Source organism: Podarcis vaucheri, assembly GCF_965113315.1.
Source record: "Podarcis vaucheri genome assembly, chromosome: 1".
NCBI lineage: Eukaryota > Metazoa > Chordata > Lepidosauria > Squamata > Lacertidae > Podarcis > Podarcis vaucheri.
Genome location: NC_138759.1, coordinates 109,745,462 through 109,773,218, shown reverse-complemented (window position 1 = coordinate 109,773,218; position 27,757 = coordinate 109,745,462). Strand labels below are relative to the sequence as shown.

Sequence of the window (27,757 nt, the reverse complement as noted above, 5' to 3'; positions counted from 1 at the left end):
TGCTTGCTTACTTACCCCGATATCATTAATATTGTTATTAGTATTAGTATTGTTTTGTGCCCCCAGAAGCTGAATGCGCGTGGGGAGTTAGATGGTGGAAGGACAAAAATCCTCTTTCCTCTCTTTCTCTCTGCTTTCCCACCAGCCTTTCCCCTCTTGTTCTCCCTCTAAGTCAGGCCATTGGGGAAATAGTAGTAGTAATAATAATAATAATAATCTTCCTCCCATCACCGCCACCGCCCTAGTGCTCCTGTGGGCCAGAGACCAGAGTGGATGAGCTCACTCTGCCTACCCACCTCACGAAAAGCGGTGGCGGCGGCAGCTCTTTCTCTAGGCGGGGAGGAAGCCTGTTTCATGCCACCGCTGCCAACCCTTCGGCAAATGAGGCAAACCGGGAAGGTGGCTAGGGCTGGGGGAGGACTACTTGCCCCCCTTGCCTCTTCTTCCAGCTCCACCCCCTGGTGCTGCTTCCCCAGAGCCGCCATCTCTCCTTCACCTCGGCTGTTCTCTGCATATTGAACTTGCTTTCCTTTTCTCTGTGGGGCGATTGTGAGTCTGTGTGTGTGTATGTTTTGGGGGGTGGCAGGAGGATGAGCAGCATGGTAGTGGGTGAGCTTGTCTGTTGAGGAGCCTGCCCCACCCTGCTTTAATGCACACTATTTTATTTTATTACACCTGCCCTTCCCCCACCCCATTCTTCCCAGTGTGCATAGGAATTCATTCATTATTATTTTTTTATAAAATATAGTCCAGCCCCCCACAAGGTCCAAGGGACAGTAGACCAGCCCCCTGCTGAAAAAGTTTGCTGACCCCTAGTGTAAACCATTTGTCAGATTATTTTTTTGATCATAACATCAAAACAGATTCCACACTGCAGACCCTTCCTTCAGTCTAGAGCTCATTGTGCTCTGATACATCTGTGGAGCTCCTAATGAAATCAGGCTTTCCAAATTACATCAATTAATGCAGCAGCTCTATGTATCCATCCTTTTTCAGCTATCGCCCTTTGTTGAAATAATGAAGAAATGTCACATGTAGGTGTGTTGGAGTGCTTGTATCTACTAAAACATAGCAAATCTTTGCAATCAGGATGTTTGGGAATGCATGGAAACACTGGGCACTAAGCATGTATCTGAATGTTATGGCTTCCAAGCAAAATAATTTGGGGAAAACCTACTATGTAACATCTTTTCACAAGTGACAACTTTTGAAATGCACTTTATTTTGATATCACAAAGGTTATTATGTAGACTATTCCTAAATGGTTTGTTTTGTTGTTGTTTTAGCTCCTGCAGAACCTTTGTTGTGCAAGTTTGCAGATGGGGGACAAAAAAAGAGACAGAATCAGAACAAATATATACAGAATGGAAGAGCGTGGCACCGAGAAGGCGAGGTGAGACTTGTAAGTCCTCCTCTCAACCTTTAGTTAGTGTGTGTGTGTGTGTGTGTGTGTGTGTGTGTCTATGGATGTGCATTAAAAAAATAATAGTCACAAAGAGATGTGCTGCCTTTGTGTCCTCCTGCATTGTTCAATGGAATATTACAATCCTTCATTCCGCTTCGTTACTTGACATATTTAAATGCACTGTTTAAAATATTGGGCCATATTCAACCAACTTATTGTGTTAGCGGAACCAGTGCTAGGGTTCCCATGAGTGCAATGGGAATTCCCGCCAGCAGTACTTCTCCCCCACACACCCTCCCTGAATCTGTTCTTGAGGGACTGGAAAACTACCAGAACAGTGCACTATAAGAAGGGAGGGGAGATAATTCCATGAACACACACATTTCTATCTCCTTAGTCCTATGTTGAGTACAACCCATTGTAATTATATGAATGCAACCCATTGTAAATATTTTATATGAATGTATTTTCTTTTGCTGTGTGTGTGTGTGTGTGTGTGTGTTTAAGGCTGACTTTTCTTAAATAATACATATTAGCTCACAAACAAACTCAATAAAAACACTAGCAAAGTCAGTAGATAAATAGTCAACTATCTATAACCAAATCAGCATGATATAATTAATCAGGGGAAATCCAGAGAAGCAGAAAATCGTCTGCTTTAGAAAAGCAAGATTCACTGACCCAATAGTCTTTATTTTTAAAGCCAGCTTTTAGCCTGGTGTCTGAAGGCAAATAACACTGGAGCCAGTTGGGCGTCCCAATAAAATGGCTGCAAATACTGTCCCACTGCTAGTACATCACTCTAGAACAGCCTTTCTCAACCTGTGGGTCCCCAGATGTTGTTGAACTACAACTCCCATCACCCCTACCTAGCAAGGCTAGAGCTCAGGGATGATGGGAGTTGTAGTCCATCAACATCTGGGGACCCACAGGTTGACAACCACTGCTCTAGAACTTACTGCACATAATTTAACATCTCAGCTGTGTTCCTGCACACTGTTTCACATGCATGTAAGCTGGGCCTTTTTGAGTTTTCATCAAGGCAGATGGTACTTTCTTTATTTAAGGTATTTATAAGCCGCTTAATTACAAAAGTTTCTTAGTGGTGCACATAAAAATAATAAAAAATTATACAGTGGATACACACATGGGTCCAATGGTACTTTGGTGTATAATTGCAGAGCAGCCATTGCAATGTAATAGAAGCAAAACTGTCCTGGTGTTGTAGGGAATGAGGAAGCCCTTGTGTATTCAGAAGCTCCATGTCCTTGCAAGAAGCTTCTGGATTGGGTCCATGATCTTTTAATGCATAAGGGAGATCCAAAACAGGTTACTTACTGCATATCACTTGTGCCAACAAAATTTCACAAAACATAAGGCAGTACTGGCAACTTTGACTATTTCAGACAGATGGGCTAGTGCTAATGTTTTGGTTTGGAGTGGTAGCCAATCTTTTCATTGAGTATATGTTTTATCCTTTCCCTAAAGGCTGGAATGACACTTACGTATGATCCAACTACAGCTGCTTTACAAAATGGGTATGTACAATCAGACAATGAATATAAGTTATTCCATGGTACCCTTTTAAAGGTATTAATAAAGGTGTTTGTGCTTTTAGATTTTATCATTCGCCATACAGTATTGCAACAAACAGAATGATCACTCAGACGTCTATCACGCCATATATTGCTTCTCCAGTTTCTGCGTACCAGGTCGGTATTTCAAGATGGAAGGACAAGCTATTAAAATACTTGGTAGGAATTTGTGTAGAGCTCACATGAAGGCTTTGTGGAATGCAATATCTTACCATTTTTGTCATTCTATGTATAAAACAGCCGGAGACAGAAAGGGAAACACAAGAAACTTGCTTTTGAAGTATTCTTGGTTTCCTGTAGAACAGAAATCACTGTGTGGAGTATGATGAAATAGAAGCTTGTCTGCTTAATTTTACTGCTAAGGCAGATGTCATTGTGGTGTTTTTTCAGTGAGGAGATGAGTAATGGCAAGACAAGCTTCTGTGAAAGAGAGCTTGCTTACCACTTTCAAACATATCCTGCAAGTGCACAGTGAACTCCCCCCGAAACCTGGTTCAGGTCAGCAGTTTTAAATACACACTGCCTGGAGGTGCAGGGACACTGAAGAGCTAAAGCGAAAGACCTCAGCCAGTCTCAATGGGGAGAGATGGATGGTTGCAAGGAAGCAAATGTCCTGCTGTTTGCTTTCTTTTGTCTCAGCTCAGTACCCCACACATAGAGGATTTGGCAATGAAGGGGGAGAGAGAGCTTGTGTTCATTCCCTGATGCCAAGACAAGTTGCTACAGTGGCTCAGAGTCCATGAGGGTGGTGAGCAAGCTCCCCTTCTAGCCCCAAACTCTTCACAGGCGGTTTCTGTGGGAGGTCTGACCCTACATCCCATGTGTTCTCAGGACACTTTACCAGCCTCTCCAGGATTTATAGGCCACCAGATTAGGAGAAATGGGTGGGAAGTGGTAAGGGGAATCCTGCTACTCCATTTACTCTCAACCTCTCTTGAGTCCCTTTGTGAGTCTCTTTCTTTCTCTTTCTAAAGACACTGAGCATGGGAAAGAGGCATGGTTTGGGAAGTGGGGTTGAACTGCTGTGGGTGAAGGTTGTACATGCACACTTCCCCTCATGCTTCCAGGAAATATCTCTGGTAGCAAAGGTCAAAGTTGTGTGTGTTAACACTTGGCCCATTAGAAGAGGAAACTGTTCTGGTTTCAGGGAAGAGAGCTTTGTTCAGCCAACACAAGATCCTGCAGCTCTCCTCAGGGTTAGGATAGGCTGAATGCTGGGCTGGTCACAAGGAGAACAGTAAGCCCCCCTGCCCTCACTGGAGCTTCCATACAGAGAAGGGACTCTGGGGACATCTGCACCACATCTCATTTGGGTATGTTAGCCACTTCCCCAGAATTCTCCTGCCTGCAAGTTCCCAAAAGCAACCGAAAAGGAGGGCTCAAGAGAACATGCAGTGAAAAGTGATGGGTGAGATCAAAGAACAGAGCCTCCATCCCTCTGCCTCTCCACTTCTCCACTAACCTCCCCAGAGCTAGGTACAGGAGGGAGTGGTAGAAGGATGCATCACAACTCTCCTCTTACTTCAGGTCCTCATTTTGATTTTTTTTTAAAAGGCAAATTTTACTTACACTTGGTTTTCCAGTCAGTCTCTAAACCTACCAAACTGCCAACTCAGTATGTTGTTCTAGTTCTAATCAGTACTTATTGGAAAAGGAAAGCAGCATTTAAACACTCTTGTTTAGTTATCCAAACAAAGAAGGATCTAGGGCTGCAGTTGTATGTTGTGAAATAGCTTCTTCTCCATTACCCCGCCTCCCAATTTCCAGCTGTTCCTTATCAGACCTAAGGAACAATTTCCCCTAGTTTCTTGAATCTCTGCTTTTCCCAACTAGCTGTTACTTTTACGGAAGATTTTCCCCTTCCTTCAAAAATAAAAGCAGAATAGCTGCTGAGCATATTTATGAGAATCTTCTGCAGTTAACCTGCCATCACAGTTGGGCATTCTACCAGGGCTCAAGCCATCTCTGATAATGCAAATCTCAGTCAGTTGGAGAGAGAGGAAACAGATGTTACCACTTAGCAGAACCACTCCCTCTCCATGCTCTCTGAGAAAAGCACACAAAGAAGATCACATCCTGTACTCTGGCTGTCTTTGTGATGTCGGAATAGGATTGTCAGTGTTCGGCTTGCTGCATGCTGAGTAAAAGTGAATATTGAACTGATCATACTTTTCATTCCAGTTCTTCCTAAGTGTGAACTTGAGGAACTGGAGATTTCTCTCTTTACTCTCTGTGCCATACTACCCTCATCTCAGATCCTCAGAGCTTCTGTTGAAATTGTCTGTGCATAATTTTTTTTTTTGGGGGGGGTGCACTTAATAAGAGAAAGGAGAAGGCTGTGATTTAATTCAGGCTTTTCCCATTCTTGTGCTTCAAAAAGGGTTATTGCAATTCTTAGCGCTTGTAGGCAGCCATGAAGGCCAGAACAATGAGTTAAGATGAAAGCATGATGCTTTGAAATGTGTGTAATATATACATTAAAGTTGTGAATATTGTTTTCTTAACAAAACAAAACCTTTTCATTATCTACAGAGCCCTTCATGGATGCAGCCTCAACCATATATAATGCAGCATCCTGTAAGTTTGCATACTTTCACCTATGTCAGCTTAGGATCAATATTCTTATTTGTTCCTCATTTTCATTAGTTATTTCTTTCTCTGGTGGGCGCTATTTCTTAATGCCCACACTAAATAATATCCAACTGGTATGGTTTTCTGCAGCCCAATAATAGATAGCCTAGCCTTATACCAAGTCTTCCTAGCGTGAACAGTAGAAGCTTGATGGGTGGCTATTGAATTGATTCTGGCAACATCCAATGGAATGAAGTAATGACTGGGAGTAGTAGAGGGGGAGAGGGAAAGCTGTGCAATGGGGGCCAGGAACCTGTGGCTCTGCAGATATTGTGGATGACATCTTCCATCATTTCTGACCATTGGCTGTGTTGGTTGGGGCTCATGGAAGTTAGAAGTCAAATTTTGATTAAAAGACAGAGGTAAGGAAGAGGTTAATGTAAACAAAAAGCTGCTTGGTCCTTCTAGTATTGTCTACACTGACTAGCAATGGCTCTCCAGGTCAGGGTCTCTCCCAGTCCTACCTGGAGATCCAACCTTGGACTTCTGGCATTGCTCTACTAGTAAGCTACAGCCCTTCCCCAGGTAAAAGAGCCAAGGTAATTAAGAGTTTGTTGTTGAAGAAGCATATGCACGCACCTGTACAGAGCAGGGGAGGAACAAAGCTCCATTAACATATAAATACTGCACAGACTATACATGCCTCTTAATCTCCTACATTGTACTGCTGCATGGCAGATGCAAAAGAGAACTGTATTCATACAGCAATGACATTACACATAAAGGTTTCTTGTGTTAATGTACGCAGTGTCACGGCTTGCAAACAATAGCACTTTAGAATCTAGCATAGACAAATTATTGGTGTTGATCTCCGTACAGCTATCAAAATCCAAATCATCTTTGATTATGCCTTTTCTACATATGAAAGCAAATGCAATTTTCTTGGACACTTAGATTCTCTTGATACTTCTTATTAGAATAATTAGAATAGCTGGATTCGTCTCTCACAAGTGCAATGATAGCACTTAACAAATGTTCCATAATAATAAACAATATGCAAATCGAAAGCAAAGCAGTTAAAGACAAGGCACTGAGATTGCTGGGCTATTACGCTGCATCATGTAAGCCTCCCACAGATGTATAGTTCTGACACACAAAAGCTCCCTGTCTGTGGTCTCTAAAGGTTAGGGTTTGACTTTTTCTGTGTGCACATTTTTGACACTGAATTTAATTTAAAGAACCTTGCAACCTATGGGGCAGCGATACCCCCCCATATTTGTGGAACACAGTGCTTGTGTTTTAATTCCTTATCCCAGTACAGTCCGCAGTTCTCAAATGACTTGGTCAGAAAAAAATCCTATTGGCAGAACATAAAGAGTCCTGCCAGATTAGACCAAAGGTCCCTCTAGTTCAGCATCTTGTTTCTCACACTGGCCAGCCAGGTGCTTCAGGGAAGCACGTAGGCAGGAAGGACATGGAGGTCATAGTTCTTCATTCCCTTACTCTTTGAGAGCCAGTGGCGTAACGTGGATTGTCAGCACCCGGGGCAAGGCAAGTAATTTGCGCCCCCAAACCTGTGGATTTGCGCCCCCTAACCCGTGGATTTGCGCCCCCTACCCCTAACCCCCAGATGTTGCGCCCGGTGCGGCCGGGCCCCCCCCTGCACCCCCCACGCTACGCCACTGTTGAGAGCTGCTCCAGATTAAGGTGGTTGGGGGTACTTTAAGTTGGGTACTTAAAGAAAAGCAAGTTTAAGCCATGGATAACAATCACCATGCATGTTTTGGGTTGCCTGCAGTCTATCACTGGCTGCTGAATTTTTCACAGGTAAAATGCCAATAGAGGTGTGATTGCAACTGATTTTCTCAATACCAGTTAAAATCCATGCCCATATTTGGAACGTAGTAGGCTGAATCCAGCATTACAAAAGTAGGGGACGGGCTTTCCTGCTCCTTACCCACTGCAGAACACACGCAACACATCAACCACCTGCAAACCTCTCCTGAGTGTCAGAGGAGCCACACTGAATACTTGGAATGTGCCAGGAGAAATTGCTGGTAATTAGGCAAAGCAGCTTGTGCAGTCAGATATCTGCTTCGGTGAAACTGGGCAGAGCCCATATTCTTCTGTATAGTGCCCAGTATAACATTAATCTCCTTTAAAGTCCTAGCTGGGAATAACTTTGATAGCTGATTCCAAAATTCATCCAGTTTAATATAAAAGACTGACTTTGTTAGCATTGCATTCCAAACACAAACGCAAAACCTTTTGGAGTATGTTGAACCCCACAAAGTTAAATTCCTTAATGGGAAATCCTGGAGGAAGGAAAATGGAGGTGAGGGTTGGTGAAATACTAGGTTCATAATTGGGGGTAGTGGGGTGGTGGGTGGGAAGAAACAACAAAAATGCCAAAGGGAAATATTAGGAGCCTAATAAGATAATGGAAGGGTCAGATGTATTTCAATACCCTAATAGTGTTCTTTTCCCCTGGAAGAATGTTATAAATAAATAAAAATTAGTGTTGTTTGTTTGCATCATGAGCGTGTTAAGATAAAGCCAGCTTGGAGCAGAATTAATCCCCTAGGATAAAATTTTGTTCTCTGGCCCAACAGACCCATGCAATGCTTTGTAACAAGTGTTTGTCTTGAGATGTAAACAAGCAGGGAAGTGAGAATATTTCAAGGACTGCGGGGAGGGGGAAGAATCCCAATGAGATGCAACTGCAAAACATGGACTTTTATACAGGATAATGAAGTTCCTGGTGATAGATTGGATCCCAATTAGCTTTGCTAGTTTCGTTTTCCCCCATTCATTTCAGTAGGGGAACCCCTGATAACTAGAATCTCTGGGCATTGAGGGTTAGACTGACATCACTGTAAGACGTTATCCCATGAATGAACTGTAGTTTCATAAGGGAGCTGCAGTTCAGAGTAGAATTTTTTCTGCTACAAATCACATGGGTTCTTGGCGAAAAACACAAACTAGAGTGACTCATAGGTGCAGGATTTCATGTATACCCTCAAGTCTTTTCTGACCCATAGATGGATCTTACTATTACTGTATTTGTCACATCACCATGTTTTGCTATCAATGAAGTGTTTCAATTGCATGCACCTTTACAAAAGAAAAATTGAACATGTGTCAGTAAAATGTAAACCAACAGAAGCTGTGTACAACTTTACTGCTTTAATCTGAAACAATTTCCCCCCCACTCTTACAGGGTACTGTATTAACTCCTTCCATGGACCACACCATGTCACTGCAGCCTGCATCAATGATAAGTCCACTGACACAGCAGATGAGTCACCTTTCATTGGGCAGCACTGGAACAGTACGTGGCAATTATAATAATAATAATAATAATAATAATAATAATAATAATAATAATAATAACACCCAGAAAAAACCTGACATGTTTACTATATATTCTGCCCGTAGGAAAGACATTTAGAGTATTCCATCTGTCACATTTTGTTTTCACTGACCAGTAATTGCATGTGCATTATAAATCCATTTTCTATTGCAATGCATCTTAGTCACTTGGGGAAATTTTACTTTTAATATTAAAGAGGTAAAACTTGGCTACCATTGACAGCTTTGAGCAGTGTAAGGCTGAATCTTGCCAATCTTCCTTTATCTATCAGAATAGAGGGGATGGGGGGGGGCTTGGACGGGGTTCTCCACCAAAATGTGTTATCTGAACTGTCAATGCTGATAACACTACTATGGATGTATGTTTTTGGATCGCAGCATAAATCATCCTGTCATCTCCTTGTCCCTAGGCTGGGGATAAGAATTGGCATTGCCAAATGGACCCTCTGTCCTAAAGGGAAGATGTATTGCCAGTGTCTTTAGAAATATCACTCTTAGCAGCAATTTTGAGAATACCCAATTCCTTTTCTTCTTATCCTAAAGCAAAAACAAAACGCAGTGCTGTTGGGCTTTCTATGTGTTTTGAATTCTTTGGGTGGTATCCAAAGACACGCTAATGCATGTGGAGGGCATGCATCATTGAAGGGCTGCGCTGCATTATGTTTTATGCTGGAATGCTGCATAAGAAAGGTGAAATTCAAAGATGGTCTTTTCTGTGCAACCTCATGTAAAGGAAGTGTTGTGCAACCTGTTTATTAGATCACACTTTTGAAAGCATTTGTGGAACACTACCAGTGGCTTAGGGACGTGGGTGGCGCTGTGCATTAAACCACAGAACCTAGGACTTGCCGATCAGAAGGTCAGCGGTTCGAATCCCCGTGACAGGGTGAGCTCCTTTGCTCGGTCCCTGCTCCTGCCAACCTAGCAGTTCGAAAGCACGTCAAAGTGCAAGTAGATAAATAGGTACCGCTCTGGTAGGAAGGTAAACGGCGTTACCATGCACTGCTCTGGTTCACCAGAAGCGGCTTAGTCATGCTGGCCGTACCCCGAAGCTGTCTGCGGACATACGCAGTGTGTGACGCGGCAGCTAAAAAAGCCAATGCAATTCTGGGCTGCATCAATAGGAGTATAGCATCTAGATCAAGGGAAGTAATAGTGCCACTGTATTCTGCTCTGGTCAGACCACACCTGGAGTACTGTGTCCAGTTCTGGGCACCACAATTCAAGAAGGACACTGACAAACTGGAACGTGTCCAGAGGAGGGCAACCAAAATGGTCCAAGGCCTGGAAACGATGCCTTATGAGGAACGGCTAAGGGAGCTGGGCATGTTTAGCCTGGAGAAGAGGAGGTTAAAGGGTGATATGATAGCCATGTTCAAATATATAAAAGGATGTCACATAGAGGAGGGAGAAAGGTTGTTTTCTGCTGCTCCAGAGAAGCGGACACGGAGCAATGGATCCAAACTACAAGAAAGAAGATTCCACCTATACATTAGGAAGAACTTCCTGACAGTAAGAGCTGTTCGACACTGGAATTTGCTGCCAAGGAGTGTGGTGGAGTCTCCTACTTTGGAGGTCTTTAAGCAGAGGCTTGACAACCATATGTCAGGAGTGCTCTGATGGTGTTTCCTGCTTGGCAGGGGGTTGGACTCGATGGCCCTTGTGGTCTCTTCCAACTCTATGATTCTATGATTCTATGATTCCCTCGGCCAATAAAGCAGGATGAGCACCGCAACCCCAGAGTTGGTCACGACTGGACCTAATGGTCAGGGGTACCTTTACCTTTACCTTTACTAGTGGCTTATCTCCCTTTCACATTTGTTTTGGGTCGAACCATCTGTTGTGTGTATTAGTTTCATTTAGCTGAATACATTAATCTCTTTTTCCTTTGCAGTACATGCCTGCCACAACAGCTATGCAAGGAGCCTACATACCCCAGTACACACACGTTCAGACAGCAGCTGTTCCAGTTGAGGTAGTTTTTCTTTTTAATTAATGGGAGAGCCTTTTAGTTAAAATCCATTATTTACATCATACATAATGTTTCAATAAATGTAACTTGCTGAAATGACATCAGTGCTGCAATAAGCAAAAGATGTCATTGGTACGAATCCTGCATCTGCCCCCCCCTCCCCGAGTGCTCTTCAGGAAGGGATATAAACTATGGAAGATGCACAGGGAGTTAATGATAAAACTCAAGACAAGTTTACCCTTTGTAATACCACAGCTAATAATTAGATGCTGTGTGTCTCCTGCTTGCAATCTCTTCTCTCACAGGAAGCCAGTGGTCAACAGCAAGTTACAGTAGAGACGTCCAGTGATCATTCGCCATATACTTATCAGCAAAACAAGTAATTGTGAGGTAAAGTTGCTTTCATGTTTCTTTGAAAAAAATAATTGGAGGAAAACACTCTTCATGTAGTATATTCAGACACTTCCAATCATTTTCTGGAGCCTTTTTGATGTTCACTTAGTGATGCAACAAACTGAGAAGCTGCATGCATGTTCCATAGATGCCATACACTTGGTACATTGAACATCTTCAGAATATCTGTGACTTACCAAAGTTGGCTTGTATGAACTATCAGTTTGTCAAACGTATTATAAAAGTGACTTAACAACTCCAGATAAAGCGATTTACCAAGTTCTCTGTTTATGGTTGTTGCAGCAAATTGTTTCGGGCACTGAGCTACTGGATCTATAATTTTCATTGGCCCATTGACCCATCCCCATATACATGTGTGGCAGCTGTTCCAAATAGTGCCATATTACTATATTTGATTTAACAGCTTTACCTGGAATCATTAAATCATTTTTAAAATAAGCTTTTAGATAAAGGCACTACCTAAATATCATACATTTGTTATTCAAATAATATTTTTATTACTTGTACCCTACCCATCCGACTGGATTGCCCCAGCCACTCTGGGCGGATTCATTGCTTCATACATGAGATACTTCATTGCTAATTGAAGATGGCAGCAATACTTCAATGAGTTAGTGGCAAAGAGAAGCACAATCCTATAGGAAAGTCTGTGTCTGTGAACAGGAGGACAACAAAGTAGGTGCCAGGCAGATCTCTCTAGGGAGGCCAGAGAGCACCACCACAGAGAAGGCTGCTGACTTTGCCTCACAAGGCAAGAGAACCTGCAGAGCATCTCAGCTGTAGCTACAGGCACGCACATATGGAAACAAGTGGCCCTTGAAGTATCCTCATCCTAAGTCACAAAGGACTTTTAAAGGTCAAAATCAGTTCTTTGAATTGGACCTGGAAGTGGATGGGAACCACTGCAACTGGCGTGGTGTCAGTGTAACATGATCCTAATGCCCACTGTCACTTAGTTCAGATTGCAGTTGTGAGAGAACTAACATCAACATTCAATGTATCTTCAGCACATTTGAGTGTTGACACTGAGGAACTTGAGTCTTTTTGAAAACCTTATCTTACTGTAACTTGGTCATGAATCTGCCCCACAACAACATCCTCTGCCCTGCACATGAGGCCTATTTGAAGGATCCAGCCTGCATTTGTGATTGTAAGTTGTTTTTAAAAGCTTGCAATGTGTTTTAAATTGTTGTAATGCACCCTGGAATCTTAGGGTGAAGTGGAGGTAATAAATTAAGTGGATGATATTGATGTGGAAAAGTATGTCTACTTCCTCTATGCTCAGATCAGTATAGCTTCTCCATTCTATATGCTTAATGCAGTCCCAGGAACCAGAAGTACAAAGTAACCACATGCAGAAATCTGCCTGTACATACACAGGCACAAAGAATATGTAGTTATCTGCTTTTTTCTATTTCTAGACTCACAGAGTCAGGTCACACAGGCTATAAATGCTATGAATCAGAAGAGTACAACTGAATTCTACTTTTACTTTTTCTCTCTCTTTCAGAAATGTCTTGTTGACCTCGCCTGGAGAAGGATGCAAAGGCTGAAACAATCATGGATTTTACTGATCAATTGTGCTTTAGAAATTATTGACAGTTTTGCACAGGTTCTTGAAAACGTTATTTATAATGAAATCAACTGAAACTATTTTTGCTATAAGTTCTATAAGGTGCATAAAGAAAAAGAAAAAAAAATCCTTAAATTCATCCTAGTAGCTGTTTCCCTCCCCCTCCCCCCCCTTGAACAGGTTTATTTTAGTAAGAAATTTTTTATCAAGTATTAACGACGCAAAAAAATAAAATAAAGGTAAATAATTAAATAAATGGGGGGGAAATCTGTCCATGCACAGATTGCAATGGAGACATGTTCACGTGCATGACAGAATCAGTCTCTTGGTTTGTTTTTGTTTTTGTTTTACCGTATTAAGATTTTGTTTTTGTTTTTTGAAGTTTAAACTAGTAAAAACATCCATGCCGATGTTCTGTGCTTGCCGTGTGAGTGTCGCTATAGTGCAGTGTTGCAGTTGTAGGGTCTATTTTCATAGCTTTCTCTCTCTCTCTCTCTTTTTCTTTTAAGGTAGTGTGAAGTGTCTTATCCTTTTTCTATCAATTCCAATTTGCCTTAACTCTTTTAATGCTGTAGCTGTTTCAGTACGTAGTCCAAACTAATGGTGTAGAATGCTTTTGACCAAATGAGCTGGTCTATTATGCCTTGTAAAACAGCAGGATAGGGCTTTTAACAGGTAGTCGATTAAAATTGCTGAAAAATTTGGCTTTTTAAAAATGTGTAGTAGGTGTTTTTAATGATTTTGTTTCCCCTCACATAATAATGTAAGGTTGTGAAATGCAAGATTGGGGGGTAGGGAAATGTTTTGTGTGAAACACATTTTCTGACTGGGGAAATTTTAATAGGATAAATTGTTTGTAAGGCCTTATGCCAATTAGTTTTCCTCTGCTAGTTAGGAACTCTGCTGTATGATGCAATGTAAAAAAAAAAAATCTTTTTGCCTTTTTCCAGAAGATAATTGATGTTCTAGTTTTAGGGTGGGGGAGTTTTGGGGATGGGGAATCCACAGAATGTTTCTGTCCTTCCTTTCTAGTAATGAATAGTGCTTTAGAATGATGCTGTGCAGAGAAAATAGCAAATAGAAGCGTTTGCTTTTACAGCAAAGGCAAAAGCTAAAAGACCTTTTTCAAAACATAAGCTGAGATGTAAGTAGAAAACATACTAGATTGGGTACTAGCTCTCTATATTAGGTAAATAAAGACTTGGCACTTTTTAAAGGTAACTTTACCAAAGAACAAAGAGCCAGTAACCAATAATTCTGATTTTGTCTCAGCAGTTATGTCTTCTGTACTCTTTTAATTTTGTTGCCGGACCAGTTTGCGGTTAGAAGAATGTGCCTTTTTTTGTACATTTGCATTTAGGTTTTATAATTTTTAATTGATGTATGGACACAAACAAAAAGCATGAAGGAAGATTTGGATCCAAGCAGTGCCACACTTTACATCATCACTACAAGTGTTAAGTGTAAAGAAGAAGAAGAAGAAAATACAATTTTGAAACTATGAAATTCCTGATTTAACAAATACACTGTTATTTGTACTTTTTACATATTAGATGATAAAACTCACTGCTATTAAAGCTCATTTTATTATGATCGCATGTGTATTAAATCAAACGGTAAATTAAGTTGTCTTCCAAAACTGTGTACTTGTCTGGTCAGCTGTGTATGATCAGTTATCTACCTCAAGGCTTATTTCCTTTTGTAATGGGACAGGTTGCTGGCCCTCCCTGTTACCACAGACCAAATCATCCTAGCTCAGGAGCTAGGCCTAAGCAATTCTTTCTTTTCACTTATTTTTTTTAAAGTTTTTAAATTTTATGTGAGTATTCAAGTACAGATGTCAGTGACATTTCATAGTTTCAAAAGTCAATGCTGCTCTGAGAAGTGTAGATTCTAGTAAATTACATAGTCATAAGAAATGTGTTTGTTTCTTTTTGTTTTTGTTCTTTTGTTTTTTTAAAAAAAAAGTTTAAAAAGTTGTGGTATTATTGGTTCTATGCTCCCTGGAATTGACTGCTTTGTCAAAGTTCAGACTTCTTGCAACTCATTCCCTATAGCTGGTATATTTCCAGATGTGGGGGGAAAGATGTGGGGGCAGGCAGATATTTGCTACTTGATGTTTTATTTCAATTAGCTAAGCATTAGGGTTAGAGGGAGGGAATAGATGCTGCTAGAAAAGTCTGAACTAAGTGCCATACTCATTATCTGGGTAAGATTTGCAAAATGTAACCTCTGTACATAAAGAAATAATCAGTTACTTAAACATCACATAGTAGACAGCCATTAAATTATAAAAAAATAATTTATGAAGAAAGACCTTTTGTACAGATTGAAAAAAAAAGATTTTCATAGAGATATCTATATGATCAAGAGAGTTAATTTTTTATTTTTGTTTTACTAGTGCCACAAACTTGCCAGTGGTAACTTATTTGTCCGGTTCAAGATACTCTGTCATTTTGTTTCCTAGGACTTGTTGTTAAATGCCAAAAGACATTTTTGAACTGTAAATTTGATTAGATCATTAGTTTTTTTCTGTTTTGTTTCTTTTGAAAACTTTTGAATAAAAAAGATCAAAATATAAACTTTTTATGTGTGTTTTTTAACAGTGGGTGGAAACAAGCTGCTGAACTTTATAATTGAAAAAAGGGGGTTGTGGGGGGCTTAGAAAAAAATATTACTTCTATCTCAGGTGAATTTACTTAGGCTTTATTGAAATGAATAGTAACTTTCTCAAACTGTAATATTATTCTCAAGGAAGAAATGCTAGAAAATGTACCTAACATAAATGACCAGCTACCATAAATGAAACAAGGAGCATTTGTCTCTTCAGTGTCCTTCCATTCCAGATCCAGCAATTTTTTGGAAGATATGGTATCAATAAGCCTCTCACATAATTCTAACCCCATCTAAAATAGTGGCAGTGTTTCCTCTTTATCTTACAATAGTAAAAAGCACATCAAAGGATGTTGGCCAAATATGTAGGAGGAGTTCTTTCAACTTTAGCTCACTTGGCAAGCCTCTACTCTGGGTGGTAGGCTGCCTCTACTCTGGGTGGTACCTTCAGAGAACTTGTTCCTTGCACCAGGACATGTGATCCCTTGTATATAGGAAGGCCCAAGAAAGGGCACTCTCTGTGGCAGTCCCTTAGCTGTCAGATCAGATAAGAGCACAAATTCAGTCAGGCTTGCTTTGGGGAAGTGTGTGAGGGAAGTTATCTAGTGACCTGAAGCAAGCCCTGGCGAATTGCCTGTGCCACGTATAAGAACTGGCTTGATAGGACAGTTGCTCCGTGCCAGTAGATAGCCCTTCCACAGAAGCATCTTGCCATTAAAAGATTTTATCTCCCTGCTTGGCCTATAAGAGATCTGACTAAGAGAATTGGATGATGGGGAGTAGGAAATTCATGGGCATGGGTTTTGGATGCATTTAGATCTCTGTATATTCTTTTATTTGCTTTTTAAGCCTGTTAAATTCATCAGTGGCTCAGGGCAGGAAAGATAACGTACTGCTTCTGTGGAACTCAGCTTCTTGTCCTTTTTTCATTCTATCAGCCACAGGGTGAGTTAAAAGCTTTTCATTCCATGAGAATCAAGATTCTCCCCAAGGACTCATTTGTGACATTCCACAATGTCTTAAGAGCCAGTGTAGTGTAGTGGTTAGGAGCAGTAGACTCGTAATCTGGTGAACCAGGTTCGCATCTCCACTCCTCCACATGCAGCTGCTGGGTGACCTTGGGCCAGTCACACTTCTCTGAAGTCTCTCAGCTCCACTCACCTCACAGGGTGTCTGTTGTGGGGGAGAAAGTGAAAGGAGATTGTGAGCTGCTTTGAGACTCCTTAGGGTAGCGATCACACACTTTTTCACACTTTCTTCAACAGACAGATTAGGGATAGCCAACTTTAGGGTATCTAAAGGGAGGGCACATTTCGAAACTCTTGTGGGCACCCATTTCAAAGAAGAAGAACTGGAAATGCCCCGAACCTTTTCTCAGTTCCCTTCTTTCACCAAGAGGCAAAATGTCTATTTCTCTCCAGGATAAATAAAACATGTTTGGGGGACTTTCCAGCTTTAAAAAAAAAAAAACAATAGGAGGGAAAAACCCTCCATGCTTTTTTTAAAAAAAATGGAAGGGTAGGAAGACTTGGTTGAATGGACCAAAGGAGTATATCACACACTTTTTTCACACTTTCACCTAAACAAGAGGATGTTTAGGATGTCAGTGTGTTCATAGGTGCCATGTTGGAGCCTTAGAGTTAGATACTTGTCCATTGTACATCTCCTAGTAGATGCCCATAGTATGTTACAGGAAAGCGTTTGTCTGTAAATGTATAGCAGACACGTTTCTGAGATCATTGGCCAAGAATGGATCCTTGCCCACATACTGTATGCAGTGGCCCCCTGTATCCCCTCGGTTCACAACATCAGGATATCTAATATAATACAAAACTCAGCTGCCGCGTGAAGTGTGAGTTGTCCATTAGAGGGGAAGGGAATTTATTTTGTATATTCTCAGTGGCTCTGCCAACATTTAAGTGTTCATATTTGTTCTTTGTTGAAATCTTCAACTCCAACACTGATTATTCACATTGCATTCTTAAGGGCAACGTTAGAAGTGAGGGATTTGCTGGTGGGAGGATATTGCTTCAGTCTGAAAGGGTGTGGGGGAAGGAGCTTCTGATCAGTTCCAGTCAATTCCCTTCCTGAAAATATTTTGCTGATGAAATAATCCACCAGTTATCTCTGGGAAAACAGTTCAGGACAAAAAGAACACACCACCGCCTATATTTCAGCCAGTGAATGGGATCCTCATTGATTCCAGATGGCAGTCACATGACCAGCACTAGTTATGCACAAAGAGAAAGATCCTTTATGAAAGCTGCTCTGAATTCCTGAACATAAAAATAGGGGAGTTGAGGGCAAACATAGGCGCCGACTCCATGGGGCTTGAGGGGGCTTGAGCCCCCTCAAAAAATTTTTTGGGGGGGCTCAGCCCCCCCAATAATCTCGGGCGCCGCCGCCGTCCCCCGCCTCCTCCCCACCTGCTCCCTCGCCAGCCAGCCAGCCGCGCGCCCTAGCCGGAGAGCCCCGGCCGTCCCCCGCGAGATTAGGGAATCCCCGGGGGCGGGGGCTCCTGCCTCTAGCCCCAGGTTTCCCGCATATCAGCTGTTCCGGAGCTGATAAATAGGCAGCAGCACGCTCTCTCCTATTCGCTCATGAGGGGGCGGCGCCACTTTATTTGCATATTCATGAGCTTATTTGCATATTCATGAGCTTATTTGCATTTCGCGAGCTTTCCCGGCCCCCCCAATATTTTTTATAAGTCCGCGTCCCTGAGGGCAAATGTACAAATGCTCTGCTCTAAAGGTCCTCTTTGCCTTTAGGGCTGCTTATCCCAGAAGTGTCTTCATTTTAGTAGCAGCCACAGAATTTTCCTCTGAGCTATTTTGGGACCAGGGTTGGGGAGGGGGAAGGGGGAACAGACATGGAACAAATCCATTATCTTTCCCAGAAGGGAATGGGATTTCAATGGCTTTACTCTCATTAGCCACTAGAGGGCAACTTCATTTCGTTAATATGCAAACAATATGTTACTTGTCCGTTTATATGTCTGGAATATATATTTCAAGACCTGCCAGGGAGGAGACTAAAATGTAGTTTTTATACAGAACATTGTTACCTTCCACTGCCTTCAGAAGCTTGAGGCATCCATCCTTAATTGGAGGGAAAAGGTTGCCTTGGTGACATATATTTAGAACAATTTTTGAAATAGCTTAACTAATTTAAAGGACATATTTTTTCTGACTTGATCCTGAAATAATAAATAACACATGATTGTCATCAAATTTTATCATATACTGCAAAGTGGATTGCTTCAATAAAAATAGTAATTAGATTATTACATTACATTATAGCTCAAATGCCAAATAGCTGAGGGTCTCTGGGCACCAAAGCAGAACAAAATAATGGTTCCCGTAAAACTAGCTTAACACCACAAGAAACTTCAGCAGAAATCACATTACAGCAGACCATAAAATCCTCCTAAAGGCAAAAAGCACCATCACAAAATGGAGATGTTAGGATGTTAGCAATAAAGCTGGTTTAAAGATTTAAATCTTTATAAGAGAGGTATACAACTTAGATAAAAAAATTGGCTTCCAGGTGGAAAAATCAAAGTTGGAAACAGAATTGTTGGATCCCAATACTAAGATACTTTCAAGAATGTATAACTTGCTGTTAAAATGGAATACTCAGGATGAAACGGTAAAATCTGCTATGATCAAATGGGCACAGGATGTTGGACATAACATTATGTTTGCTGACTGGGAACAGTTGTGGACCACAGATATGAAATTTACGGCATGTAATGCCTTAAGAGAGAATATTATGAAAATGATATACAGGTGGTACATGACACCAGTCAAGCTTGCAAAAATCTATCATTTGCCCGATAATAAATGTTGGAAATGTAGAGAAATTGAAGGTACATTCTTTCACCTTTGGTGGACGTGCCCAAGGATTAAGGCGTTCTGGGAGATGAGCTACAAAGAAATGAAAAAGGTATTTAAATATACCTTCCTGAAGAAACCAGGGGCCTTTCTCCTGGGCATAGTCGGCCAATTGGTGCTAAAGAAGGCTAGAACTTTCTTTATATATGCAACCACAGCAGCAAGACAACTCATCGCGAAGTATTGGAAGACACAGGAGTTACCCACACTGGAAGAATGGCAGATGAAAGTGATGGACTACATGGAATTGGCAGAAATGACTGGCAGAATTCGTGACCAGGGAGAAGAGTCGGTGGAGGAAGATTGGAAGAAATTTAAGGACTATTTGCAGAAGCACTGTAAAATTAAGGAATGTTAAAATGATGTCTGATGGAAAATAAGTGGTATTGGTAAAAAGATTTCTAAGAAAATGTAAATAGGGATTGATAATTGGAAAATTGATATTTATAATAGGTTAATATCTTGAGTGAGGATAAATGTTAGAGGGTAAGGACTTGCTGAATTTAATATCTGAACTAGAATACAAAATGGGAGGTGTGAGGAGGTCAAGAAACTAGTGAATGAAGTATAAGATTTGAAAATACTAATCTATTTTCTGTTTTGTCTTTTGGTTTTTCTTTTTGCTCTTATTCTTTCTCTTTTCTTCCCTTCTTTTGTTAACTGCTTTCTATTGTGTATTTTTTATGTGTTTTGCTTTTGTATTTTTATATTTTTGTAGTTTTTCTTATGTTTAAATTTTGGAATTTTTTATTGTCTGTGAAACTTTAATAAACATTATTTTAAAATAAAAATAAAGATTTAAATCTTTAAAAGGCCCAAGAAAATAAAAAGTAAGAAGTATATGCCAGGAAAAGCTTCCTGGGAAAGGCATTCTTCAACCAGGGGGCTGCCATTGAGAAGGCCCTTCTCTTTCTCCTACACTGCCTCTGTATCTTGGGCTTCAGCCCATTGTCAACGCACACAAATGCTCTATTAATTTACCATTAAACATGATATTAATAAAACTGTTAATCCTTGCCCTTCCCTCGCTGAACCTGTGAAGAGATTACCTGAAATCTTCACAATGTTTTGATTTATAAGATTTTCATGTTGGTATGGAGGAATTGTATTTGACACCTATTAAGGTCATATGTTCAGATGATGATATACAGGCTGTTAAAATCAATTATTTAATTCACTAGACTCACAATAGCACTCACAATATGAAAACTATTACAACACTTCTATGCAATAAAGGAACAACATACCCCACTGCTACCCAGGAATAATACTAGAAAATAAAAATCATCTTATAAAACAATGGAAATATATCAAATCTCTAAAAGTTTGCTTGTCTTATGTTTCTGCTATCATCACATCCCTTTGTACATATGGCTATCATTGTGGCTACATCCAGAGCAATATATAAAATTCCAGAATTGCACCCATATCTACCCAGACTGCTCAGATATAATATGAATCAAGCATCATTTTAAGTTGTTTTCTGGTCAGAATGCATAAAGCAAGATTCCTCACATAAGCAATAGCATTTAAGGCCAGACTGCTCTGAATATTAGCTCCCTCCTCACAAAGAAGCTCTCGCTGATTGCTGTGATGCTCTGTAAACTACAAAGCCAACAGCAAGTTGGCTATGAAGTTCTTAGCTGTTTAGCCCTTACTTTCACAGTGATCAACCATCCACTCAAATAGTCTTTGCACGGCGAGTATCTCTATTTTGAGCAACTCCTCCAATTACTTCTTTTAAAGAAATGTATATGGTTGCTATGCCCCCACTCTAGATCTTTACACACACACACAAACTGTATTGCTCTCAGGATATTTGTTTTGGCAAGGGGTACTGGTGAATTCCTAAGCAGTTCTCAACTCCGGCTGTTGCTGGGAACAACAACTCCCAGAAACAATGTAATAAGGCACACATGCATAGCACCAGCAATCTGCATGCACCAAACCAGGAGAGAACTCTTAGAAATAGATGGGATGCTCAGAAGAACATAGGCTCTGATCCTAACCAGGGTTTCTTCCATTCATGGATGGGACTAAGATCTGGTGGAGGAACTTGCTGGCAGAAGAAAGGGGAGGCATTTTTTGCCAATTCTCCCCATACTGTCTCTCATGCTGCTCAGAAGGGTTCCCCAAACCTCTGGAGCAGATTTGGGAGGGACGGGTTGTAAGAGGAGGGGAGAATGCATAAACATTGCCTCCTCCCTTTCTCCTGATAGGAATGTACCAACAGTGAATTTAAGAAGAGCCTGCTCAATCAGGCCAATACTGATTCTAGCATCCTGTTCTCACAGTGGCCAACCAGATGCCTACTGTAAGACCCAAAGCAGGACCTGAGCAAAATAGCACTCTACCCACTTGCTATTCCCAGCAATTGGCATTCAGAGGCATGCTGCCACTAACAGTGGAGGCAGAAAGTAGCCATAATGGTCTGTAGCCATTGGTGTCAAACCTCATTCAGGGGATGGCCCCACCAGTAAAAGCCTAGTTGCAAGCCATGGGAAGAAACATAGAAAGCTACCTGTATACCAAATCAATCTAACTCGGTATTGGCTACAGTAGGTCAGCAACCTAAGGCCCATGGGCCACATGCAGGCAACGGCAGTCCCCGAGCAGGCGGTGGGGGTCGTCTAACCAGCCCATGGACCCCCACCGCCTGCTTGGGGACCGCCGTCACCTGCTTGGTCGGCTCCCATGCGCCGTGCTAAACCAGCGCGGAGCAGAGCGGGGGCTGCCTTCCGTGACGCTCGCAGCTTTCCATTGGCTGCAGGAAGCTCCTGCAGCCAATGGGAAGCTGCACACACCTCCTCTGCACTGGAAGGAGTGCCAGAAATAGTGTTTGTGCATGCGTGTGCGCGTGCTCACTCCTGCCCACCGCGGCGTCTGCAGGACCATGAACCAGCCCAAGCCACAAAAACTTTGTCGACCCCTGGCCTACACTGACTGGCAGAGCCTCTCCAGAATACTTTCCCAACACTTCCTGGAGACGCTAGCGACTCAACTTAGGACCTTTGGCATGTGCTTTAACCACTGAGCTACAGCCCGTACTTCACAAGCTAGTAAATATCAAGCCAATTCTGAACTGACTCAAGGAGATCATATTCATCAGTATCCCAGGCTTTCTCTTAGCGGAAACAAAAGCAACAGATCCTATTGCGTTCTCTAATTCAGGATACTTTTGGAGCACTCATACTAGATATTTTGTACTGATTTTGGAATTCAGCAACCTTTAACAGTTCTGAATTTTGAAAGTCTAGCTTTCAGTGGTATCTTTTAAAAAGCTGATGAAAGCTCTTGATGAATTTTCAGGCAATAGTGATAATTATCAACTTCTCAAAGTTAATAATTCTATTTCTTTTATAACTCTGAATATGGAGGAGAGGGTCACTTCTAATTAGATGTTCTCTTTGAATGGTTTTTTAAAACATCAGAAATTTTTTTACTGTATCTAAAACTTAGCTGGTTTTGTATTATGCTTGTAAATTGCTTTGACACATATGTAAAGGGTGATTAATTAATTGAGGAAGAGGAATTAGAACTGTAGTAAGGAAATGCAAATTTGGATAATGTGAGCAGCCCCCGCTCCCCAAATCATTTCAGCTCTAGTGCATTGTGAGTGAAAAATTAAAACCAGGCAAGTTGGCAAGGTTTTTTTGTCCTTGTGTAACTTAAATCCCACACTTCTCAAACTGATAAAAATAAAAGCCAAGAATGGCCCTCTAGTGGTTATGATAAATAAGCTTTCACATTCTTCTCTTACCATTTAATGCTAGGCTGTCAAATGCAAATAGGTTGGAGAGCTGAATTAACTGATGCCCAAAAGTTACAAATATCCCACGCTCCCACCCCCGCCACCACCAAAATATGTCAACTCCATATGACACCAAAGTATCAATTCCTTTCAAGGAGATGCTAAAAGTGGAGTGGAAATTAACATTTTTCCTGGAGCTTGGGTGATTTATCTGTTCTTAAACATTGATTACATGGATGGACTGACAAAAATGGTATTGTGTATGCATATGTAACACAATGCTGAGAGATGCAATAATGGCCACGCATGAATTAACATTTTTGACTGCCACTCTATACACATATCCCTGGCAGTAATTCCTATTGAACTCAGCAGGGCTTACTTCTGAATGCACATGCAGAGAATTGGAGAGGACACCCATGCAGAGAAGAGTCTTTAGCTGGCACACACAAAAAAACAAACCAAAGTTAGGATCAGCTAAAATTTGGGAGAGATAGCTGAGAAGAATCCCTGGTGAGTTACCCATCTCCTAGCCTCCTGCAATGATGGCCCTGCCAGGCCCTTCCCAAAAGACAACAACCCCAACCTACAAAGTTTAAAAACACAAACCTTCATTGTGAGCCAGCAAAACTGGATTTTCTTATTATGGTATTTATGCTGAGGTACACTTACCAATTTAGCTTTGGGGGTTATTATTCTGACCTTAGTTATGATACTCTCCCACAGTGCTTCATCATTTATCTTTTAACATACTGCCTAATATGACCCTTAGTATTGGCCTGCAAACAAATCCAAACCTTCATTAAAAGGCATACTTTTGGAACTGTCCTCTTGTCTTGTACAATCCCTTGCACACATCAAGATCTGCACAGTATATTAGTTATATGATTCTTGAAACTGATCAATATATAATTCCTATGAAATGCAATATATAATTCCTGTGAAATGCAATATATAATTCCAGATGAAATTGTAAATAATTTCGTCGGAGCCAAACAATATAAATTGAGAGCATTTGCAGATGACTTAGTACTGACGTTACAGGAGCCAGAATCTAGTACGAAGAGGGTTCTAGAATTAATTCAGGAATTTGGTCAAGTGGCAGGCTTTAAACTAAACAAGTCAAAAACCAAGGTTTTAGAGAAAAACTTAACACCGATTGAAAGAGATAGGTTTCAGAATGAGACAGGATTAACTGTGGTAAAGAAAGTGAAATATCTGGGAATTAATATGACAGCCAAAAACGAGAATCTGTTTAAAGATAACTATGAAAAATGTTGGACGGAAGTGAAAAAAGATTTAGAAATTTGGTCAAATTTGAAGCTTTCACTGTTGGGTCGAATTGCTGTGATAAAAATGAATGTATTGCCGAGAATGTTGTTTCTATTTCAGATATTACAAATTGTGGACAAGATGGACTGTTTCAAGAAGTGGCAGAGAGATATTTCTAAATTTGTCTGGCAGGGCAAGAAGCCCAGAATAAAATTTAAGATACTGACAGATGTAAAGGAAAGGGGTGGATTTGCCCTGCCAGACTTTAAACTTTATTATGAATCAGCAGCTTTTTGCTGGCTGAATGGCTACTTCTTGAAAACACAGACATTTTGGATTTAGAAGGTTTTAACAACGTATTTGGATGGCATGCATACTTGTGGTATGATAAGATTAAAGCTCATAAAGCATTTAAAAATCATATTGTCAGGAAAGCTTTGTTTAATGTTTGGATAAGATATAAAGATTTGTTGGAAAATAAAACTCCAAAGTGGCTGTCACCAATGGAAGCAAAAGCTCTGAAAAAGCTCAATATGGAGGCCAAATGGCCGACATATTGTGAGATTTTGGAGCAAGAAGGAGATAAAATGAAACTACAGAGTTTTGAAAAAATAAAGGATAAAGTGAGAGACTGGCTCCATTACTATCAGATAATGAAGGTATACAAATTGAATAAGAAAATTGGCTTCCAGGTGGAAAAGTCAAAACTAGAAACAGAACTGTTATAACCCAAAATTAAGAATTTGTCAAGAATGTATAACTTACTGTTGAAATGGAATATTCAGGATGAAACGGTGAAATCTGCTATGATTAAATGGGCACAAGATGTTGGACATAATATTATGTTTGCTGACTGGGAACAGTTATGGACCACAGGTATGAAGTTCACGGCATGTAATGCCTTAAAAGAGAATATTATGAAAATGATATACAGGTGGTACATGACCCCAGTCAAGCTTGCAAAAATCTATCACTCCAAAGTGGCTGTCACCAATGGAAGCACTTGCCTGTATCACTTGCCCGATAATAAATGCTGGAAATGTAAGGAAACTGAAGGTACATTCTTTCACCTTTGGTGGACGTGCCCCAGGATTACGGCTTTCTGGGAAATGATATATAATGAATTGAAAAAGGTATTTAAATATACCTTCCTGAAGAAACCAGAGGCCTTTCTCCTGGGCATTGTCGGCCAATTGGTGCAAAAGAAGGACAGAACTTTTTTTATGTATGCTACAACAGCAGCAAGAATACTAATCACTAAGTATTGGAAGACACAAGATCTACCCACTCTGGAAGAATGGCAGATGAAGGTGATCGACTGCATGGAACTAGCTGAGATGACTGGCAGAATCCGAGACCAGGGAGAAGAGTTGGTGGAAGAAGACTAGAAGAAATTTAAAGACTACTTAAAGAAATATTGTAAAATCAATGAATGTTAGAAAGATGTTGGATAGAAATTAAGTGGTTTCCGGCTGTAATGTTTTAGGAGATATGGAAAAAAAAAGGATTATAAATGGGTAAAAGTTCTATGGTAAGGATTTGCTGAACCAACAAACTGAATTGGAATACAAAGAAGGGAAGTACGAGGAGGTCGGAGGAAATAAGGATATGGAAGTTATATTACTGAAAATTGATGTGTGTTTTTTAATTGTTTGCATGTTTTGTATGTTTTGTATGTTGTATGTTTATATCCTAAAAATTTTCAATAAATATATTTTTTTAAAAAAAAGAAAAAGAAATTGTAAATAATTTCCCAGCATTTCAATGCTTTAATTTTCCATCAATTTTTTTTTAAAAAAGTAGAGTCAGCTGCGTCCGAAGAAAGCAACAAAAATAAAATGTGGGATGGTTTTAAGCGTGACCCTATTTAGATGTTCTGTAAAACAAAACCACTGGGAACTTTCCTTTCTCGGTAACACTATATCCACTGGACTCAATAATGTGAAGTGAATAAACTAACAAGAGTCATGTTTTGGGGTTTCATCGGCCTCATATTTTTGAAGAACATTAAACAACATATTGTTCCATTATATAAATAGTTAAAACCTTGCGTAACAATGCAATAGTCATGATTGGGAATTACCTATGAGAATAAATTTCATAAAAATTGTCATTGTCATTGTCACTCGTAGTGCGATCCGGCACCTCTTTTTCTAGAAAAATAGCACTGCCCTACCAGTTGTTGTTTTTCTCCTTTTTTATTTCAAGTCTTTTGTCCTTACAGTGGTACCTTGGGTTAAGTACTTAATTCGTTCCGGAGTTCCGTTCTTAACCTGAAACTGTTCTTAACCTGAGGTACCACTTTAGCTAATGGGGCCTCCTGCTGCTGCCGTGCCACCGGAGCACGATTTCTTTTCTTATCCTGAAGCACTATTTCTGGGTTAGCAGAGTGTGTAACCTGAAGCGTATGTAACCTGAAGCATATGTAACCTGAGGTGCCACTGTATTTGTAGTCTCCAGTAGCTGTTTATCTGTTTTCTCTTACTGTGTTTTTTTAAAAAAACACGCCCTCAGCTTTCCTCACACTTTCCCGCCTTTTTTATTCCTGTTCTTTTCTCACCTCTGCTCTGCACTGTGAAGTGAGGGATTCTGACTGCCCCACTATGGGGAAGACAGACAAAGCCCTACAAGTCAGGGTTACTTCTTGGAAGAAGAAAAAACCCACAATTTGAACTTGGGGCGATGCTTGGCAGTAGCTGCAGTAAGCACCTAATAAACCACCATTTCTGTAGATCCCAGAGAGGGCCCTTCTCTTGAAAGTGTGGCCTCTTCTTTTGAGTTTTGCACAAGGGATATCACCCTCTGCCACCTCCTTAAGCCCCAAATTCTCTACCAATTTCATGGATGCCTCTCTCAATGTCCCAGGCGAGTTGGCCATGTCCCTAGACTCATCCCAAGGCTTGATCAACTTTATGCCTAGGTCTCCTTAGAGGAAATACCTTTTAGGATGTCCACACCATTGTGAGTTGTTTAGTTTCCAAACAGGATGGGCAGTTTAATAGGCAATAACCACTATATTGGTGTGTATTTGTGAGAGAAAAGTAGGGGAGGTAGGAGACATCATCAATATTTTTTAATATTTATTATATGATTCTCAGATAACTTTCTCCTATGGGGCCGCATACAAATGTTAAATGATTTTAGAATTGTAGTTACATATTCATATAATAACATTTGTTTACTTCTTGATTGTATTTAAAAAACCCAACAACCACCCTCCAAGTTACAAATAGAGTGAAACAATAAAATCATCAGCTGGAACAGTTGTTGTTGTTGTTGTTGTTGTTTAGTCGTTTAGTCGTGTCCGACTCTTCGTGACCCCATGG

General features: G+C 40.6%; 1 protein-coding gene across 5 annotated transcripts in view; it reads left to right on the top strand.

Annotated features, from left to right (window-relative positions):
* The window catches only part of RBMS1 (RNA binding motif single stranded interacting protein 1), a 117,348-nt gene extending 101,864 nt beyond the window's left edge, over nt 1-15,484 (top strand). For 3 of the 5 annotated variants that reach the window (XM_082199040.1, XM_082199038.1, XM_082199041.1), the window contains exons 7-14: nt 1,287-1,402; nt 2,894-2,943; nt 3,024-3,117; nt 5,533-5,577; nt 8,792-8,902; nt 10,838-10,918; nt 11,221-11,305; nt 12,840-15,484. In XM_082199040.1, coding sequence (XP_082055166.1) covers nt 1,287-1,402; nt 2,894-2,943; nt 3,024-3,117; nt 5,533-5,577; nt 8,792-8,902; nt 10,838-10,918; nt 11,221-11,298 — 575 coding nt within the window. In that variant the 3' untranslated portion in view covers nt 11,299-11,305; nt 12,840-15,484. The remainder of the gene's footprint in view (nt 1-1,286; nt 1,403-2,893; nt 2,944-3,023; nt 3,118-5,532; nt 5,578-8,791; nt 8,903-10,837; nt 10,919-11,220; nt 11,306-12,839) is intronic. The other 2 variants (XM_082199042.1, XM_082199039.1) reach the window with 1 other exon arrangement.
* Nucleotides 15,485-27,757: the final 12,273 nt, after the last annotated feature.